The sequence below is a fragment of the Aspergillus fijiensis genome (genome assembly GCF_003184825.1).
Source record: "Aspergillus fijiensis CBS 313.89 unplaced genomic scaffold BO72scaffold_27, whole genome shotgun sequence".
Taxonomy (NCBI): domain Eukaryota; kingdom Fungi; phylum Ascomycota; class Eurotiomycetes; order Eurotiales; family Aspergillaceae; genus Aspergillus; species Aspergillus fijiensis.
The window spans coordinates 122370-143034 of record NW_024469003.1 but is presented as its reverse complement, the minus strand read 5'-3'; the positions used below and the strand labels follow the sequence as shown (position 1 = coordinate 143034).

The 20665-nt window shown below is 52.1% G+C and overlaps 6 protein-coding genes across 6 annotated transcripts; 2 read left to right on the top strand and 4 right to left on the bottom strand.

Annotated features, from left to right (window-relative positions):
- Nucleotides 1-804: 804 nt before the first annotated feature.
- BO72DRAFT_379456 (OTU family ubiquitin thioesterase) lies at nucleotides 805-2594 on the bottom strand (the record flags this gene model as incomplete). The annotated part of the gene is made up of 7 exons (XM_040941347.1): nucleotides 805-883; nucleotides 939-1382; nucleotides 1434-1705; nucleotides 1759-2024; nucleotides 2074-2137; nucleotides 2195-2281; nucleotides 2340-2594. 7 exons carry the CDS (start codon nucleotides 2592-2594, stop codon nucleotides 805-807), a joined length of 1467 nt encoding a protein of 488 aa, XP_040800664.1.
- Nucleotides 2595-10087: 7493 nt separating this feature from the next.
- BO72DRAFT_528265 (putative COP9 signalosome subunit 2 (CsnB)) lies at nucleotides 10088-12458 on the bottom strand. Its single transcript, XM_040950170.1, has 4 exons — nucleotides 12152-12458; nucleotides 11943-12101; nucleotides 11823-11883; nucleotides 10088-11774 (listed from the first exon to the last, which is right to left on the bottom strand). Exons 1-4 carry the CDS (start codon nucleotides 12193-12195, stop codon nucleotides 10512-10514), a joined length of 1527 nt encoding a protein of 508 aa, XP_040800663.1. The 5' UTR covers nucleotides 12196-12458; the 3' UTR covers nucleotides 10088-10511.
- Nucleotides 12459-13142: 684 nt separating this feature from the next.
- rho3 (Rho family GTPase RHO3) lies at nucleotides 13143-14864 on the top strand. The gene is made up of 8 exons (XM_040942283.1): nucleotides 13143-13531; nucleotides 13598-13648; nucleotides 13711-13728; nucleotides 13797-13813; nucleotides 13875-13889; nucleotides 13954-14075; nucleotides 14129-14330; nucleotides 14397-14864. The coding sequence occupies exons 1-8, from the start codon at nucleotides 13482-13484 to the stop codon at nucleotides 14513-14515; spliced, it is 594 nt and encodes a 197-aa protein (XP_040800662.1). The 5' UTR covers nucleotides 13143-13481; the 3' UTR covers nucleotides 14516-14864.
- Nucleotides 14856-16185, bottom strand: BO72DRAFT_448620 (lipoyl(octanoyl) transferase LIP2). Its single transcript, XM_040944830.1, has one exon. The coding sequence runs from the start codon at nucleotides 15997-15999 to the stop codon at nucleotides 15010-15012; it is 990 nt and encodes a 329-aa protein (XP_040800661.1). The 5' UTR covers nucleotides 16000-16185; the 3' UTR covers nucleotides 14856-15009.
- Nucleotides 16186-16369: 184 nt separating this feature from the next.
- On the bottom strand, nucleotides 16370-17393 carry BO72DRAFT_448619 (pyridoxamine 5'-phosphate oxidase family protein). Its single transcript, XM_040944829.1, has 2 exons — nucleotides 17204-17393; nucleotides 16370-17145 (listed from the first exon to the last, which is right to left on the bottom strand). Exons 1-2 carry the CDS (start codon nucleotides 17318-17320, stop codon nucleotides 16534-16536), a joined length of 729 nt encoding a protein of 242 aa, XP_040800660.1. The 5' UTR covers nucleotides 17321-17393; the 3' UTR covers nucleotides 16370-16533.
- A 1040-nt stretch (nucleotides 17394-18433) lies between these two features.
- BO72DRAFT_124925 (NIPSNAP family protein) lies at nucleotides 18434-20127 on the top strand. Its single transcript, XM_040939045.1, has 2 exons — nucleotides 18434-19344; nucleotides 19412-20127. Exons 1-2 carry the CDS (start codon nucleotides 18669-18671, stop codon nucleotides 19894-19896), a joined length of 1161 nt encoding a protein of 386 aa, XP_040800659.1. The 5' UTR covers nucleotides 18434-18668; the 3' UTR covers nucleotides 19897-20127.
- Nucleotides 20128-20665: the final 538 nt, after the last annotated feature.

Below are 20665 nucleotides of genomic sequence, written 5' to 3'. Positions count from 1 at the left end.
GAATTTGCCAATCTGAACGGCCACAATATACAGGTACAGGCACTCGGCCGTCCTCTAGTCAACAGTCTTCACCATCCATTCTTCTCAGTGGCCCGCGCCGTGTCAGCCACCTGCAAGGGGAAAAGACCACTGCATCCATCCCTGCGCGGAGATCCTCTGCCAACTTACCTTACGGCTTGTCGACGGTCCCCGGGGCCTTTTGCCTCCGCCACCGGTCGTGTCACTGGTCGAGCTGGAATTCATTTCCATTGCGACCAACGAGAACGCGTCCTGCGTCTCCGGAACCGAAGCCACCGGACGGCTATACCACCTCATGTATACTTACTACCGAGCATACCAATCGAAGGTGCCGGCTGTTGAATGCCGGAATTCCTGGCTACATGATAAGTGGCCTCTCAACGATTGGTTCATTCCTTTTTGGTTGGGTTGGTTTTCTTTTTCTTGAGTCACTGCACCACGCTTCGCCTCCATGCAACCACAGACCACAGACGCTAAAGCACATCCTGCCGAAGAGAATCCCACTAGTACTTAGTACAAATCAAATCATTTACCCCCTAACTTCACCAATGCTAGAATTCATCGAAAGGCATTCCTGCAAGACTGAAAATGGTCCCAAGGGGACAAGGTCACAAAAAAAAAAAAAAAAAAAAAAAGAGGAGCAAAAGCAAAAGCAAAAACACCCAGTCCATTGCCCGAAATAAGCCTAGTAGTGTATTGAATGTGTAGTAAAAAAAAAGAACATATATTCAGTCGTAACGATCGTAGTTGGATAGAATAACAGGGGAGGGGGAACTTCACACGGCCCTACTTCCGATGGTCGGCGGGCTCCCAGTGGATGGGCTCGAAATCCTGGTTCTGGAAATGCGCTTGGTTATACGGAGAACTAACCATTCATTAGCATCGCTATTGTCGAAAGTGCAGCAGAACAAGGATCATACTACTTTTTGAACGGAGTCGTCACAGGTAGCGAATGACTTAAGTTCGGTTTCATCACCAGCGGATTCAGTCGGATCTGAGGGCCATCCGATTTGCGAGGCAACGATGACAACGGAGCTGGAGGGGCTGACATCCGAAGGGGCGGGGGCGATGCCAGCGAAATCGGAGGAGGGGGCGGTGATGTGTGCATAAGTGATGGCGCATACACTTCCTGGGGCGGCGAGACACGGAACGGACTGGGCGAAGCCGAAGGCATGGGCGACGGCGCAAGTGCAAATGACGGGTCCATCATCAGATTAGGGATCGACATCAAACTGGAGTTGACGTCGAACGAGAGTGCACCTTGATCCCAGGGGGAGTAGTTAGAAGTCATTGCGTATTGATAATTGACCACGGGTTCCATATTCACAGTAGGTTCGACCGCGTAGAGAAGGTCGTAGTGGCCCCTGGTCGCGCGTTAGCATCCTGAACATGACAGCCAAGAGTCGCGGACTCACGGGCGGTACAGCAAGCAGATCGTGGCCGCTGTCACCCGGTTCGGGGTGAGAAGGTGGGGCGTGACGACATCCCCTTCGCTGCGGTCCAGATAGAGGATCTCCACCGCAAACCCGGATGCCTCAATCACCCCATCGACCAACGCTTGCAGGCCGACTTCATCAATCTCGGTTCTCACCGTGTCGATCCGTGTCGCACAGTACTGATCCACCGGCAGCGACAGGAAAGCTTGGTAGCGAAGGGCGTTCAATTTCATCCATGCGCTCGTGAGAAGCTGTGGTCATACGTCAGTCGCACGAACTCAATGACGAGACGAACAAGACTGACTCGAAAATGAGTGATGATGGCGCTGGCATTGTATTCCTCATTAAATGCCTCGACCAGAAACGTGTCGTCAATGATGCCATTCTGGATTGCTTCAATGATTTGATGGAAGACACCTTCCGTCGCGTCGACGAAGATCTCGTACAGATGTTCCTGCTGGCCGGTTCGATCCAGGAGCACATTGAGCGATTTGATCCGGTTCAGTTCGTCGTGCGCGAGCACCAGATTCTGTAGTTTGAGAAGGTTCTCGAAATACCCGAACGCGACCGCTGCACGGAGTTAGCGGACAAGTTGCTCCAGGCATGCATGGGCAAGTACCTCTCCAGCCGCAGTTTCCGTCTCCCTTCATAGTGCGTACCAGGGGATGTGTTACTGCAAGTGCCTAAGATACTAGTTAAGCATCTGCATCATCCTCAAGAGCGGCAGGGCCCAAACTGACTGCAGTCTTGGTGATGAAGGCAGGATCGGCATTGGCATATTCCATGGCGACCATGCTACTCGATAATTTGGTCGAAACAGCGGGACCCTGTTTACTCCATGAGCCGGGGTCGAAGGGACTATAAGGCTATCCTCGACAAGCTCACCTGAACGTTGGCCTGGAACTCATTGGAGAGTTTCTGGAACTTCTCCATCTCGTCGGTAGATAAGGCGTTCATGTTGAACGATCTGTGGCTGTGAGTGGGGTGATTGAGACGCCTAGAATGGGGAGCAGCCCCGTGGTGGTTGAAGAAGACGGCTGAATGAGGATGTTGAGGGAAAAGTCCGGAAACGGATTCCTGTCCTGTCGGAAGTTGGTTGACGGGGTAGTAGTGATTCCAGGATACACCCGACAGGGACATTGCAAAGCAGACTAGAGAGGCCAAATGGTAGAAGGAGGAAGGTGGTCACCGGCAGAGGAGGAAATCAGAAGTGTCGAGGTACCTTATGTACGGAAGGATGATGGTCAATATCAACAACGGCCTCGCGGTCATCAAGCAGGAATCGTAGCCGGAGCACGTATTACTCACCAGACAATGCAGCATGGTTTGGCGCCAGGTTCTGTCTGGTCGCCTTGCTGTGCCGGATCGTGCAGGAGAGGCGTGCCGGTTCGCAAGTTCTTCAGTGATGTAAGAGCCTACTGTGCAGCATTCTTAGCATGGGCTTCCATCAATCGACAAGATTTCAGGAGGAGTGTCTTCGATCCACCGTCAACTGTGAATGCGACCGGACCAATGAAACAAGCGCCGGAGATACTCCCGCCAGGGCTTGAAGACAGGATGTAGGGCCATGGAACCAACGAAGATAGTCCACACATGTGTCACAGCAAGCATCAAGAATGCAAAGAAAGAGAGCGAGAGCGACGGCGGCTTAAGGAGGGAAAGGCGAGCGGGATGGGCCAATAGAAAACACGGGGTAAGAGGGCAGAACAAGGAATGCGGTTCGGAAATGCAAATCGAAGGAAGATACGCAATCTTGCACTTGACGAACAGGCGAGGAGGTCAAAGAATGACACCAGTGCGTATCAATTCGGGGAGTGATAGACGATTGTCCGCCCAGTCGGATCCGAACCGATCGCTCACCCCTCCTGGTCCACTCCACGCAGCCCGCCTGACATCCGAGATGCAGCATCGAAACGATGCTACTCGGTCATTCGTAGAGGCATGCCTGCCGCTCATCGATCGAGCGAGATGATGAAGAAGAAGAGGAAGGGGACAGGTATGTGTGTATGTATAGTATAGGTTGCATGGGAGCCTCCAAAAACATAACACAAACACAGCATTCAGCTGAAGTGGCAGATCAATTCCGCATTGTCGACAGCTGAGGATGATGGGAGGGTCCAAGTGTAGGCCAGTAACATCAGGAAACCCCCGACAAAAGAGGGGAAAGAAACCATGATTGTGTAGATGTCTCACATAGAAACCAGTTGCCAACCAAAAGACAGTAGAAGGAGGGAACGGAAATAAGAAAAAAAAAAGTGATGCTCAGACCTTCAAAATGTCGTCAAAGCTTTTCTTTTTCTTTTCTTTTTCTTTTTCCTTTGTTTACAGCCAACGTGCATACGGAGGGGAACCCAGTCACACGTACTAACTATGGTATCAAGTAAGCATGTGTGATGGGATGGAAGGGTTTGTCCCAAAGAGGTATCAGGATGTATAGCAAAGAACGTTACAAGAACCAATTGGGGGAAGAGAAAACAAAAGAGGACGTAAGGTTAAGGGTGGCAAAGGGGAAGAAAAAAAAGACCGACTAATTACTGGTAGGTAATCAGGATCATTACTCGGGCGGCGATAGAAGCTACCACCTTGAGTAAAGTGGTAGAAGAAGGAGAAGAAGGAGAAGGAAAAGGTGGAGGAGGGTTGGAAAAAGGTAAAGGGGAAGTAGAACGGAGGGAAGAGCAAAGCGAACTCAGGAAGGTAACCAACCAACCAAGTAAGTGGTGTGTGTGTGTGTACAGTAGTAGGTAGTAACGGTAGTAACGGGAGTAAGTAAGAATAGTTCGTACCTAGTAGTAAGTTGGTAGTTGGTAGTTGGTAGTTGTCAAGGTAGGTAGGTAGTTTGGTAGGATCAAGTCAGTTGTCAGTCGGATCTGGGGGAGGAGGTCCGAGGGAGGGAAGGCTTTAATATGGATATTAATAAGGAAAACTTTGGCTCTTAGTATGTGGTCTCGCCCCAGCACGAACAATCATTTGTTCGGGGGAGAGCAAAAGGTGGAGTGGAGGAAAATGGAGAAGAAAAGGAGAAGAACACGAAGAAGAAGAAGAAGAAGAAGAAGAAGAAGAAGAAGAAGAACAATCACAACCACATCCACAACAAGCCAATACAGCATTTAACTAGCAATGGAGAAAAGAAGGATAATTCAAGATGGATAGAGACCACTAATTCGACTGACTACGGCAATCTAAAAGTCAGAAACCGACCGGGCGCGCACGCGGGGTTGCCGGACCATACATCCTGCTTCATACTGACACTAACTGACTGACTGCCAGTGAAGTAAGTCCACGGTGAGTCTTTCTTTTTCCTTTCTGATTTCTTTCTCGGCGTCGGTCGGGCGTTACTAGTTGGCCTCCAGGCTGGGTTGATTTAGTTCCAGTTGAGACTTGAGTACAGTACCTCCATCCACTCTCATTCTTACTTCAGTTTGACTCGCTAGTTTGCCGGGTGGATGCGTTCAGTGACTGGGGTTCCGCCAGGATGGGATTGCAAAGCCCGTCCACGGTCCACGGTGTCTCCCTTAGTCTACGACCTTAGTCTAACTTAGTCTATCGCATTAGTTATCTATTGGCCTACTGTACGAATAGGCGGAATTGAAATGAAGATTGCGATTCCATCCAACCACAAACGTACATCTGTCGCGGAAGATGAAGATCGATGCTGTTGCAGCTGTTGCAATCAGCCACGGGGTACAATCCCGATCCACTGCTCTATGTTAGTATTATTACTCCGTACGCATATTGATTATTGTCTCCGTATTGCTGCTCTACAGCTTGCAGCTGCAGCGGATCGGGGGAAGCATGGTCCAGTGCAACAATACTACCTAGGTAGCCTGACGTTTCTCAAGTGTGCAGCCGGCCACTATCCGTCCCGTACGTACTGTCCGTGATTTCTTTGCTTCGACTCCTGCTAGCAGCCTGACAGCACTAATGAAGTACAGTACATTACAGGAAGTAGGTATACAATCAGTACTTAAGGTAGTTCTAGAGATTTGAACCTACAGGGGTGGTAGCTCTGGCACAATTGGCTGGAAGGGTACGTGCTCAGATCGCCTTGCGACTATGACGAGATAGAGACTAAGTTAACTACTAGGTAACTTAGATATCTCAAGGTTAGTTCCTCGTTAGCATCGAGACATCGTAGTTAAGTTTTCCGCACCCTGTCCCTAGCCGACTATCCACCGGCAGTCACTACTAGGTACTAGGTAAGGTAACAACATTCATCCCCTTCCCAAAAAGGGATCCTAAAGGATCGGAGAGGAAAGGACGTGGTCCGGAGATGGGAATTCCTCGGCCTGGGAGTGGGCGAAGCTCCCCTTCCAGTCCTCGAGTCCTCGAGTCCTCTAACCGACTGCACGAACGGCCGATCTGAATGCCACCAACGACCCTACCGATCCTTCATGCACTAGGAAACGACCACATGTCCGGACGAGAATACCAACGAATGGCCATGGGTTGAGAGAGCTGCGAGGAAGCTAGGATTCTATCTGCCATTGGGCCTTAATATCAACCACTAAGCGTCGGCCGCCACTCTTTGACTGCTGCTCCGACGCGATGATGGACGATGCAAGCCTTCTTTCACTGCCGTTATTTCTTTTTTTTTATCGCTCTTTTTGTGATTACCACTAATCATTTTTAGGGATCAAGGTACTGGGCTCATCGGAAGATTGACTTGCAAACAGCTGCATTGTCTATCTGTCTTGAACTGTGGTAATTCTTCGCCTGTACGGAGTAGGGTGTTGGCCTTTGCCCCGCCCCCCTCAAATCTAAATCTTTTTTATCGCCGTCGTGCATGCAGGCCGTACTCCGTACTGCGGACAGACAGACAGCAGCAGACCAGGCCAAGTCAAGAGCCAAACTTCCGATCGAAACCGGGCTAGTCGCCTTGAACGACGCACCTGAGGGTCGTCAGCAAGAGCAGCTTCCTGAGACTAACGCCCAACAACTGCTGCAACTGCTGCAACTGCTACTGCTGCTGGCGCCAAAGAAGCAACGTGCGATTCCTTGATGTTAATTAGTCCTCTTTGCACCCATGCGATCAGACCACCGTCTACCTCCGATGGTAAGACCTTTCTCTAAGGTAGTCCCATCTCATCCCATCTCATCCGCTCATCATCCAACCCGTCTCGCTGGTTGTGGCCATGACCAGACTCACGGATCTCGTAAACACTAGATACTTGTCGAGTCCCAGGAAAAGGATTGTCGATCCAACTAAGAGGGGGCTTGCATATGCTACCTCGGCAGCGACTCCGAGCCCATCCATTCGCGAGGGATCGCTCACGGTGTAGTTAGTGTGCTTGTATGGGATTGGAAGACAACTACAAAGACCCCGACCGTGGTGTTGTTCAAGGTTGCTGTCGGGTCCGGACCGGCCCTCTCAGGAAACCCACAATAAACAAGGCGAGAGTGAGAAGTTAGAGAAGATGAAAGAGAGAGGAGCTAGAATCCCTGGAATCTGCATTACCACCACCGCCTTGCTTTTGGTTATTGCTTTGTGTTACCCTTCTTCTATCCTCTCTTACTCTCGCAGACGTGCAGGGGCAGGTTCTTCATATTCCGATTCGTTCTACAAGGAGAGGGGGGCCCATCAGGTGGTGGGACCGAGCGCCGAGGAGTTCTGGAACGCAGTAACTTAAGTAACTAGCCATCATGTCAGCCTGCCAGGATGTGAGATGATGACGATGACGATGATACTGTAGTTAGTCTATGCCGTCTATGCGTCTATACGCCGGTAGACGGTAGGGCAGTAGATACAGGATAAGGTCAACGGCGCTCTGTGTGGAGAGAAGCCGTTGTGTAGCCATCGAGTTTGCAATCAGGCTGCTGCTGCTGTGTGTCAAAATCAGTCTACTCCGTACATCCCCTCTACAATCCATCCCCCACTCCCCTCAAATCTACGTCACTCGGCGAATTTCCGGGTCCTGATTGCATCTTCAGGGCACAGGATTGACGCTGGAAACTGACGCAACTTCACATTGGTTCATTATTTAGCAAGATGATTGACATTGGTAGTGGGCACTGCAGGTAAGCTATTCCCGGCGCCTTTCTTTTTTCTTTTTTCTTTCCCACCCTCCACCCCCGCCCGCCTGTGGCTTGCTTGTCCATCGCCAGCAGCACCTCGGAGCTCTTACTATGTGCTCGTAAGAACAAAGAACCTTGAACAAAGAACACAAACAAACAAACACGAATAAGCATTACGGCTGTTGTCCGTTCTCTCTCCAACTACCGTCTGGGATCGGCATTCGTGTGATAATAACCTCAGCACCTTGAAGGGGAAATTACCGACCATTTTCCAGATGTTCAATTTGTTCCATTCCAAAATTGTCTTCATTCCTCCGAGTCCCATCTATTATTCGGACTAAAAAAGAGACGGACGGACTCCGCTGTCTGCCCCCCCTTCATCGTTAGGACACTAAAGGATCGATCCCGTCCCTTCTTTTTTCTTATCACTCGCGCTCGCTCCACTTCTCCGGCTCCATGACAGGTTGGGACAGGAAAAAGCAGGTATTCCCATTGCGCAAGTCTCATACATTGGGTACCCGACCAGGTTACAGACTTCATGCCTCGCCCAATGCCTGACTCTAAGGAATGGAGAGGTAGTTTACTGGTGTGGAGAGAGAGTCAACCCCAAGCTGCTTTCCGAATCCACACACCAAGTACGCACCAGTACTACCAAGTAAGTATCCAGTGGGAATTCGCAACGAAAATAACCGCCCTTGGGGTCAGATCCACGGATTTTCCGTACGTAGTTGAGGGTGCCCCGTTTCAGACTCCGTTCGAGTGGTGTGGGCGGCGGAGTGGAGTACGCTCATTCCCACGGATCACCTGTCAACTTGTCACCCCTTGACACTAGTGAACCACAACTGATGTCTTGACTTTTGAGTGGAAATATCTGCATGAGAAATAGGGATAAAAGAAAGACATACTACCGGGGTATACACAATTGCACCCTTGACGACGAGGTATCCTTACCGAAGTTAAGCTACAACAAAGTATCGAACCCTTCAACCCAAACAATCACTATTATCGATCCCCATTGACTCTTCAATCAAGCCCCACAACAAGCATACAAACACACACAAAACTACCTGAGATTAAAGCCCAAACAAAGAAACTAGGTACCGTAGGTAAACGAAGCCCAAACAAATGAACCCCCCCACCCCACCACCCACCCCAACTACCAGGACACCACCCCAGCGCAGCGCCCCATATCCAAACAAAGCAATGGCAAATGTTTGTGCGGTGTAGCAGAACCGAAACCCAAAATCCCTGAGAAAAGCAAACTGCATATACAGTAGATAGTTGCCTCGGGGTTTCCCTCGGGATAATAGTGAAATAGCGCCGGGGGAGGATCGGAATCCCAGGCGAAGGACGGAGCTAGAACAGTAAGTTATCATCCGTCCGTTCCCCCTGTCAGTCTGGGTCTGGTTTTCTCTTGAGTCATGGATGAAGGTCTAGACACTTTTGGGGTCTTTGATCTCCTGCGTCTAAAATCTCGCAATATTTGGACATGGGGTTTGCTGTACTCAATGGATGTTACCAAACGCAATAATGATGCAGCTATCCATTTCGTACCTTTTGCCCCCGCCGCTCATCCATCCACATCCCTGGGCCCTGGGAGGTGAGGTGATGAGACCCTGACACGAGGTATTGAGCACGGTGGCTGGAGTGGTATGAAAGTACTGTACGCCGTACCTCCTCCTGCTTACGCCATGGGTGGTTGGTTTGGTGGGTGGCTTGTGGTGCCGAGTCCCCATCCCCGGGGATAACTTAATTGTGTCAATTATGTGATGTGACTACGATGGATTCGGCTTATACCACACCTCCCAGGTACGGTGGGAGTGTTAGTCTGATGAGCTTCTTTTGCCGGTCATACCCCTGTGTCTGGGGGTTCTCGTCGTGTAGAGTATACGCAGAACAGTACACTACAGTACAGGTACTTCGTCTAAGATCAAGGGGTAATATAACTACTACCAGGCTTCTCACGCGGATTTAGAACCGTAGGATCTCAATGAGACTACATATCTAATCAGCGCATCGCATGGAATACTGTACTGTACTTGCGATCTGGCCCCAAGTACCTTGTACAGTACCATATGGATGTATGTACATCAGTCCACGACCTCTAACCTATGTGCTGTACCTATGTACATGTAACCTTTGTTCCTGCAGTTTGCTTTCCACCGCAGGTGCCCCGTGCAGCAGCTCTCCTAGCCTACCTACTAGTCTAGGGAGTACTGTAGCTTTCCCTAGCTTCCAATCACTTCAGTTACCTAGTTAGTGTCGACACGCAAAAGCTACCGAGTCGGGGTATTTGGTATGCAGAAGTGGATGGGTCTTGTGGGTGGGAGTGCTGGCGGCGGGGTGTGGTCTGACATCTATCTAGCTATGCGATGCAGGTCGTATGTGTGTGCTGTGCTGTGCTGTGCTGGGCTGGGCTGGGCTGGGCTGTGCTGGTGCCCGGTGCTGGTGCTGTCCTGTGCTCCTCTGGTGCATGGGGGTTCCTTGCTACAGCGGGGGTGGTCTTTGAACTTGAGCCTAAGGCCTGAACCTGGACTTGAACCTGAACCCGGAACCAGATGATTCTAATTGCAACTCTTGGACGATTTTGGGGGTTGGGGACTCGGGGGGGGGGCTTCTCTCATTTTTCCGGTCGACGTGACTGGGATCGGGGAAATCTTTCGGTGGACTGGGATAGGAGGGATTGTCCCGTCTGCATTGGCCTTTTGGATTGAGTTGGGGGGGCAGGGGACCGGACCGGGTGGACGGGGATCAACTGGCCCTGGGACCGGGGGGGATGGGAGTGGAAGTATCACCCGCGGAAATCCGGGGTGAGTACTAGGTAGGTGCTACCTACCTAGCTACTAGCTAGCAGCCAAACAGACAGGCAGGGAACAAGCTAGTAAGCTACCTAGCAAGCAGGCAAGACAGCAATTCAGCAATCATGGGGAAAACTACGTACTTTGTACTGTACCCCCTCAGCACGCCCTCAGCACGCTCGCGATCGCTTCTTCTAAGGATATGCAGTGTAATACAGTACATGTAAGTATCCGAAACACCTGCATATCAAAGCCCCTCCAACCTATGGTGCTGAGCTCCAGCATTGCCCCTCAAGCCGGCTCCTGCTCCACCCCGCCCTCGACGGCGAGGACGATTTGGAGCCAACGGATCATCCGACTGGAACAGAGGCCCGCCTCCGGTTACTCGCATCCCCTGGAGAACGAGCTGACCACCATCGTCCTTGAAGCCTTCGCCATCGTTCAACAAATGCGTCCAGCTCTTGCGCATCAGTATATAGCATTCTTTCAGCTGCCGAACTCGCTCGAGGTACGCGGGGGAATCAGCCTCCACCTCCACTGTCCCGTGCTCCTGGTCGATTTTGGCCTTCATTTTCCCGTACAGAATGAGGTAGCTCACGATATCCTGAGCCTCCGGCTCAGTGATACGTATGTGCTTTGTGATGAACTTGAGCGTGAACCGCTTGTACGGGGCGGTCAGCTTCTGCACCGCGCGGACGCGCATGTTCCGGCTAACTTCGTCGATGTTCTCCGCGATGAACGGGTCGGCCAACACGTCGGCGTTCTTACTGAGGATATCCTCGTAGGCGCGAATGTCATCCCGTTGATATGCGTCAACGAGATCGGTCATGGCAGCGATACGCGGATCGTTCTTGTAGGGTTGCGTTTCCTGGGAGTCGAATGGATTGATGTCCGATTTCATGAGCATCGTCGTCAGCACAAGGTACTTGAGCACCTGGATGCGCTGCATGGAGCCCGCCTCGTCGTAATTCCGGAATGACTCGAAGAAGTCGCTCTGTGCCTCCTTCCAGTTCTCCTCGCTCATGTGCATCTTTCCGCCGCACTCTCGGATGATGCCCATGATCTTCGGATGCGGCACAGCCGACCTAACGCGTAGAGCCTTTTGGTAGAGTGCCTTCAGCCGCTTGTTGTTCTTGGTCTCGGCATACATCTGGATCTCCAGTGCGTAGAGTTCGAGGAGGTAGGTGCCTTTGCTGGGGTCGTCGCTCCCGTCCTCCCGCTGACACGCCCGGTGCAGCTCCCGTACCTTTTTTCTCAGCTGGCTATAGTCCTTGCGCTCGAGCCACAGTCGGGCTAGTTTGATGTTGGTCTTCAACCATAATCGCTCGTTGTTCGTGTTCTGGAACGATCGCAGCGTCAAGGAGTAAAATTCCTCCATGCACTGGTATGCCCTTTCGTCGTCGGAGCCCTTCTCAATGTAATCCAGCATGTTGTTGATTGATTTCTCCGAGTAATTCCGGGTGACGGCCGACTTGACGTAGGTGAGCAGTTCCCTGTAGTGTTCAACCGCCTGAGCAGTCAGTATTGATCGCACGTAGGGTGAGTGAAGGGGAATTACATCACTGTATCGTCCGAGCTTGAATTCCAACTTGATGGCTTGCTTCAGCCCCTTGAATCCCCTGCGCATGGCTTCGTTATTTTTCTCGACTGGACCTGTTTGGTTCGATGTCGGCCTTACCAGTCGCCTTTATCTTGCTCCAGTGCCGGCACTCCTAGGAACTCGTCGATCGCCTCCTCCGGATTGTCTATCTTCACTTGTTTCGCGTTATAGTATTTGTTCTCGATCCCGACGTCGCCCGACTCGTCCTCGTCTTCATCTTCGTATTCAAAGTCATATCTAAGAGTCGGTCAGCCAGGTGCGACGGCAGGTTGAATACTGGCACGTACTCCTCGTCACCAGAATCTTGCATGAAATCATCGTCGTCCGACATTTTGAGAGAGTAAGATGTAGAAGGAAAGTTCGCTAAAGAAAAAAAACAAAAAGTAATAGGAATAGGTGATTAAAGCATTAAGGAGAAGGGATGGGAGATGCAGTGGTTGACCCGTGACGAAGTGAGAGAGGAATGAGATAAATGGATGGAACCAATGGAGCCAACGATGGAGGTGCGGTCCGCGCCTATCGGAGAGGTCGGTTTGCTGCCTTCCCCGCCTTCCAATTTGGAGTCAACTTCCAGTCACTGGACACCTTCACCAGTCCACTGCACGGAGCTGAACACAACAGTTTCTTGAGTGTTGCACCAACGGTTGAGCAGGCTGCTACTTTTAATTCTACTAGGTGGCTATGCATGACAAGGCCACCAGTGACACATCCCGGCCTTGTCTCTGAGTACGAGTTCATGGAGGCCTATTCCGCATATTTGACCAGATTATATATACAAGTGGTCAATCTTGACTACTAACCCAGAAAAATACTTCCAAGTGGACACGATCAGCATGCGATAATCAGTCTGAGACAGACTCCATACTGATTGCGCAGGCTTTTTCTTGTCAACTAGTTATGATCCCGGGAAACATGATACTCTTACATAGAGCACTGTACTGTACAGCTCACAGTCTAGGCATGATGTAGTTATCTCAAACAAAAGCAATTGACCACCAAAGTCCATGTAGACTGGAATCAACACCAACAGGTGAAAAGGAGACAAACGGCCTGAAGGAACTCATGATCGACATGCTTCAGAGCTGCAGCAACGGCCACCATATCATATTCTCGCCGCCACATTGAAGAATTCCAGCGGTACTGCGTAGTTGGCAGATGAAGATCGGCTCATTCGTGGAGCCTCCGATGACATCTGCTGCTGCACTGCAACTCCGCCGCCCAGCCATGACTCGCGCCCCGTCAATAATCAGTTACTAAGTAATTCTTCCTCTTCACTCACTATCTTCTGCTTCGTGTTCGGTTCTAACCAAGACTCTCGTCACAACTACCTCGTGAAACCTCATCATTTCCTATTATTCAAGTTTCGTCTGCCTAGGATAGGATAATAATTTCCTTCTGACCCAGACGCAAACAACCTTACATCCGTTCATATACCAAATCTCCGCCCGCTCGCTGCTGTCGAACCCCGTTCCCCGATCTAGAACCTCCCCCCCTCTCCTCTCTCCCATCCTCTCTCCTCCACCCCCCCCTTCCCTCCCTTATCTTCGTTGGGACCCTTCGACCCTTCTTCCTCCTGCGATTCCTCCACCAACACCCCATTTCACTTTCACCATCACAATGAGTCTCTGTGGGCGTCAGAAAGTTGTGCGCCGGAAGATGGTGCTCTTGTCAGTGCAATCTATAACTTATCGGTCGGCCAGCTGGGAATTTGAAGAGCTGACTTCCTAGATAAGAGGAGACGGTGCTTGCGGAAAGACCTCGGCTTTGAATGTTTTCACGAGAGGGTTTGGCCATCTGATCAGCCCCCCTGTTTTCTCCAAACCGAACTAACATCCTCCCACTTTAGATATTTCCCCACGGTCTAGTGAGACACCTGCTTTGCGCTTACGCTTGTTTGCGATTGATTTGTTGACCGCAGCATTGACTGCATAGTGAACCCACCGTCTTCGGTACGCATTGGCTGTTCCTCCCTTGAGATGATATGCTTGCTAACGTGTTGTTGGAAATTAGAGAACTATGTACATGGTAGCTACCTCCCCGCCCGATATCGGCCTTGGCTACTCCTATATACTCATTCTCTCGCCAACAGACATCTTCGTCGACAATGTACATATGGAACTGTCGCTCTGGGATACCGCCGGCCAGGAAGAGTTCGACCGACTGCGCGCGCTATCATACGAGGATACGCATGTGATCATGCTCTGCTTTAGCGTAAGGAGGACCGATGCGAACGGCTCTGTGTTGCGATTTTGACCCCGTACTAGGTCGACAGTCGCGATTCGTTCGAGAACGTGGCCAGCAAATGGATCGAGGAAATCTCCGAGAACTGCCCCAGCGTGAAGCTGGTCCTCACGGCACTGAAATGTGACCTGAGAAAGGACGAGTTCCTGAACGACAACCCCAACGCCATCGCCTACGAAGAGGGCCTTGCGAAGGCCAAAGAGATTGGTGCCGTCAAATACCTGGGTACGGAGTCTTTTTGTTTTGTGCGCCCCTGCGGCGGTTCATGCCTTGCTGACATATGACCTGCAGAATGCTCCGCCGTGCAGAACCGTGGCATCATGGAGACTTTCTACGAAGCAGCCAAGGTGGCCCTGGAGGTGAAAACTCAGGGGTCGAACGGCTCCGGGGATCGGTGTATCATTCTGTAGACCTGCTGGGTCTCGGTCGCTCTTTGCTTTTTTCTGCTCTATTATTATACCCGTTCTCAATATTCCCCTCTATGGTTCGACAAAAACCGACCTGGATCAGTTGCCCTGGATACGTGCCTGCAGTTCGGGAGGATCTTGCTTGAACCTTCGAAAGACCTTGTTTCGCCGCAAATTCAGCCTGTCGTACTTTGCATTTGATCGCCCTATGTCTGTTTTCCCTATATATACTTCTTTCTCTCTCTGTCACATCGTCCTCATATTAATCGTGTACACTTACTGTCATGGTTGCGTGACCCCGAAGCTTTCTGTTCCGGAAAGCGTGCAAGAGATGTTCAAGGCAGATATCTACATCATTATATCTATATCATCCATCGTCCTAAGCATAGATCGAGAAAACAACCTATGAGTACGAGTATTAATACCGTGTCTAATCTAATATCCCTTGGATAACTCCCCAACCCAAGGCCATACCCCATGGTTACTTTTTATTTGATTTATTCCCTCAACAAATCCTCCTCCGCAACAGTATACACCTCCTCAATCCCCTCCCCCTTCCCTTTCCCGCCCTGGACCGCAAAATCCCGATTCACGCGCCGCACAAACGCCTCGACAAACCGGCCCGCCACCGTCGGGATGTCCGTCCGCACCCCGACGCCCGCCAGGCTCGTCGCCTCGCGGCCCTCCAGCCCACACGCCACGATCTGCCGGAACCACCACATGGGCTCCTGGGTGACATTGAACCCGATCCCGAAGCTACTGATATTCCGCCGCAGATGCACCCCGACCGCCGTGATCTTGTGGGGTAGCTGTGCGTCATCGGTGCCGGTGTTGTGCCGCTGTTGACCGGGCAGCGGCGCAGGGGGATGCACCCACACGCCCGGATCCTCCGTCACCAGGCCCCGCACCCCGTATGAGGCCAGCACGTCGATCACGCTGTTCTCCAGCAATCGGATGTGGCAGCGCGGGGTCAGCCCCAGGCGCCGCAGGTCGAGGATCGTGTACGCGACCATCTGGCCCGGGCCATGGTAGGTCGTCTGGCCGCCGCGGAGGGTGGGGTGGTATTCTGCTTTCTCGGGCGAGCCCGGCGATCTCGGGAAGGATGGGGGGGTGGGGTAGGGCGTTGGCGGGATGAGGAGGGGGCGGATTTGTTCGAGGGGTGGAGGGAGGGAAAGGGAGAGCGTGTTGTGGGGTTGGGGTTGGGGTTGGGGTTCTTTTGTGCTGGAGGGTGCAGCGCCGGCGGTGGTGGTCGTGTCGCGCGGACTGGTGTTCGAGGGCGGGAGGTCGCGGCGGCCGGTCGTGTAGACCGGGTGCGGGGTGAAGGTGATGATTGTTGGGTCCGGGGGCGGGGGCGGGGGCGTGGTGGTGTCGTTCGCCGAGGAGAGCAGTTTCTTGTGCGTGAGCAGGCGCGTGGTCAGGGTTTGTTGGAGGTGGGAGATGCGCGTGAAGGAGGTTAGGTCCGGGTAGTGGATGTGGGCGAGGCGCATTTTGGATTTTGCTTTGGGGGATGATGGTGTGTGGGTTTGGCGGTTGGGTGTATGTTGTTTAGAGGGTGCGGGAGGAGTTTTTCATAGCATTGATGTTTGGGGAGAAGGGCAATTGGCTTGTGATTAAGGGCTTTCAAAGTTGGAGGAGAGGAGCTGGAGATGATGGTTTTCGCGGGCGGAGAAGATTCGAGCGCATTGATGGATGGACGTCACCGCGGGAAACTAGGTTTGGGACGGAGTCGGTGGGAGAGTTAACTTTGCCGCCGCTTGCTGGCCGGAAGATCATGTGATGGCAGCTACCTTATTTTAGAGATGACCACCTCGATTGAGATCTCTGGACTATGCTGATGGGCTTGAAAGCTAAAATCACTGTGTAGACATGTTGGGTTTGATAATACGCAGATATAGTCACTGGACTTTTGGACATATGTTCCTCCAAGCCACTGATATGGACAAGATATGGGTTGGACAGAGTAGACAATGCGGGGTTTGAATTGGTGGAAACATTGAGAAAGAAAGGACTGCAACTCGAAATCATGCAGGCGCAACTCCATTGATCAAGGTCTCCTGCGACTCGCCCTCACGAACCAACTGCCAATCACGCACCCCTCCCTTCCAGTCCGCAATACGTCCCTCCCGCACCTGCACAGTCACTACCCGCACGTCACTGTCAATCGAGATGCTCGGCCTTCTGGCTCCCGGCTGTTGTTGGAGCTGCTGTCCGAACGTGCCGATCTCCTCCTCGAAAGTGTTGTTCTCCAAGTGCTGTGTCTTGCACCATTCCTCCTCCTCCGAACCGGGCTCCAGGACCCGGGCAGTACCGGCAATTGTCGTGGAGATGCTCGACAGCGCACTCGTGTTCAAGTTCAGCAGTAGGCTAGCCAAGGATGAGCGGGTGGCTGCGGGTGGCGGAGAGCCCTCTCGGTCACCCCCGGGGTGGGGTGCGCGCGTAGGAGGACGGTGGGAGACCCAGTCGTGGACCAGAAGGGAGACACGAGGATTTGTCAGAATCTGGTTGGTCTTGCGAGACGATGGGTTGGTGGTCATGATAATCGTGGGGTATGGGTCGAACGGAGTGGATGGTAGGTAGGTGTATGACATGAGGGAGATGTGGGGGGTCATGCCATCGGTGGTTGCAAGATGAAGCTAGTGAGGGATTAGAGAGTAACCCGTGAGTCTGAGTAGACAGCTAGCAAGGACTTACAAAGCGCGAGTTCTTGAGGCTGGAGACCACCTCCGTAGGCAAGGTGCTGGCGACATGCGGGTGGCAGGTCGAGGCGGACGCCTCGTACGACAGGGGAGGGTTGTTGGGGTCTGCCATGGTGGTGATTGTAGATGTAACTTATTCCGAAGCCCTGCCTGTATTGTAGGTGATACGTGACTCTCAGTATAACCTGTAAACCGATCAAGAGCAGCTGAGAATGGAGGAGCGCAAGTGGAGGGGCTGCGGAAGCCAGAGCAGCTCACTATCACTAATCCAGATTGGGGATGAGCGGTTGAGCGCGGATCACCAGGCGGGCCGAGTCGATTACCTAACACCCGTTGCTTGTCTGGCAACGCTCGCTTGCCGTCGACGTCATTGAGATCGAGCTCTGTTTTGATCCGATGATTCGCTGCTTAATGCTTATGGAAATTGTGACAGGGGCAAAATAGCTCAAAACTAGTACTCATAGTACTGCTAGGTGCTTTGGACAAGATGATGAAGTTTTACCCGTCAAGACTGATAGGGCGGAAGGAGCTTGAGGAGCCACTTGTTTCGTCATGGTGGTCTCAACCATTGTAATACTCGTTGTTGGACTGAAGATCGCGGCAGAGTCCAGACGGTGACGAATCATCCGCAATTCTTCCGTTATCAGGAGAGCTGCTTTACTAGATCCTTTTCGGCAGGATGAGCGGATGCAGGGCCTAGGATCACTCGGTCATATGGATTACTTCACTGGAGGCCAAGATTGGTGGTAATCATATAAGAACAGGTGATGACTGGCAATAATACCCAAGTAATCTCACCCACGGTCAGCACTACTGGCCGATTTCCCCGCACTTTGCTCCGTAACTAGTAGTGACGGTCGACTTTCCCCAGCTTCCAAAAACACCTACGGTACTTCGGGGGTACCTCGCAGCTCTCAGCTCGCCCTCCGCTCTTCTTCTTCTGCTTCTTCTTCACCTCCTCTTCCACATCCACGCCTCTTACCTTTTTAACCAGTGTTATTTGATCCCTCACCACCACCACCACCTACCCCGTCCCAATTCTACCAACCAGTATCTTCCTGATCCCCAGGATTAATTCTACTCCGCTCCCGCCGCGGACAATTCCACCAGTTCCTCTTTGCTGCTAATCCTGGCCTCCAACGCTTGCTACCCGACTGGTTCTCAGCGATACTTCCTGCCGTGCTCCTTCCTCTCAGCCATTCGGTCAGGTCACTAAGTTGTCGCGTGCTGGCCTCGATATATCCCTGTCCCCTTGTGTCTCAGCCTCTGTGTCTTCCCCCTCCCTACTTATTAAACCCCTCTCCTACAATCCTTCCCTGTTGCTTTCACTGCTCTGTGTTTGGGTTGATCATACGGTTGACCCTTCCTTTGCCAGCGTCTTTTCACCCACCATTGTCTTCTATTTGTCTCCAGTTGAATTTCTAGCCTTTGGGCAGCTGCTTGTTGTAAAAGCATAAGCCATGTTCGCACAACGCGTGGTTCGTCCAGCTTCGGTGCTGGCTCGCCCCTTCAGTTCCTCTGTTGCTGCCTTCCGTGCCCCTTCCATCCGTGATCTCACCCCCGACTCGGCTGCTGAGTTTAACGCACGGCAAAAGGAGTTTCGCGAGAACCTTGAGGTGTCTCGCAAGAAGAGAGAACAGCAAGAGAGTCAGTCTGTCGATGCTTCTGCTTCTTCCTCTGCATCATCCCCTTCAATTCGTGACCGCTTCCGTGAGTACGCTACCGCTCCCACTGCTCCGCTCGAGAGCAATGGAAGCTGTAACAACAGCCCCGACCTTGAAGCTGCAGATGTACCTGTTGGGAAGGCACTGGGCTCACTCTCTACGTATCATAAATTAGAAGACGAACAGCTGCTGGAATCTAGCCAGTCTCCGAAACGCGGTCCGCTGTCGTCGCTCATCTACGGAACGAAGGAAGGCCAGCAGCTCGACAAGGACATCGAACGGTCGTTCTCGCAAGTGCTCGCCCGAGGCAAATACGTCCATTCCATTGTCTTCCACGATGTCAAGCCCGACAAAGTCGATGAATATGTCAACCTCGTTGGCCAGTGGTATCCTCGCATGGCGACCGAGCCCGAGAACAGGGTCAACCTAGTCGGAAGTTGGCGTACCCAAGTCGGCGACAACGACACTTTTGGTAATTATAATAGCCGACGTTCTTAGTGATGCTGGTCCCAGTCTGCGTACTAACAGCTCGATTGAAGTCCACATCTGGGAATACCAGCGATACGAAGGTTACCACGCATCCTTGCACAATATCGCCTCTCATCCCGAGTTCGAAGCCTTTGACCGGAAGCTGAAGAGCTTGATCAAGAGCAAGAAGACGTCACTCATGCAGGAGTTTTCCTTCTGGCCCACAACCCCTCCCCGACGCCTCGGTGGCTTGTTCGAACTTCGCTCATATACTCTTCACCCTGGGAATCTTTTGGAGTGGGAGACACATTGGCGTCGCGGCCTCACCGCCCGTCGTGAGGTCATGGAGGGAGTCGGTGCTTGGTTTGTGCAGATCGGAGATTTGAACACCGTGCACCATCTCTGGCAATTTGCCAACCTGGAGGAGCGGAAGATTCGCCGCGAACAGTCCTGGGGCATTGAAGGCTGGGCGGAGACCGTGCACAAGACCGTCCCATTGATCCAGAGCATGCAGAGCCGGATCTTGATCCCGATGCCGTGGAGCCCTGTCGGCTAAAGAGATTGGGTAGGCTGCGGGGAAGAAGGATCGGTGATCACAAGACAGAACCGTCCGAGCGAACTAGCCAAGCATGCAGAACCGCCCAGGTTGCGGGCTTCCTTTGCAATCCATGCACCATGGATCAGGACAGGGCAAGAGGGCGAGGATCCAAACCGCCAGTGAGCGGTTCGACAGAAGGAGCGTGGGGCAACCCAGCTTTGTCCTTTCTTCCACGAATCCTGGAACTGAGGGAGTCCTTGACCTCGTTGGTCTTTATCTACACATTCTTTTAACCAGCCGCTGTGCCCACGGTGTATTGTGTCTAAATTAGCATATATTGAAACTATGTTCTTTGTTCCCTCTTTGTTCCTGTTTCAATTACATTTTCTACCTTTTCTACGTATCTTGTAGTCAAATTATTGTCGAGATAGCCTAAACGCTTTAGGGTCAAAGATGGGCCCAATATCAAGTCGCGGCCCATGGTCCCGCTTTATTGTGCTAGCCGAGCTAGCGTAAGTGAGTCCATCCCCGCTCTGTACGCGACCGAGTCACGGTGTCGAGTTGGGTGTCAAATGTTACCTCGGGTCGAATGGCGAGAGGGAATACTGGTGGTATTTCCTAGCCAACCCCACTTCGGGGGGACATTGGTCATTTCGGTTGACGACGATCTAAGCCCCGGACGGCACAAGGAAGAATGCTATAATAAGTGATGCATGGTGCTTTATCCTAGTGAAGTCATATCAAACCATTGAACCAGCAAATCAAAGGTACAGCTGCACGTGCGCCA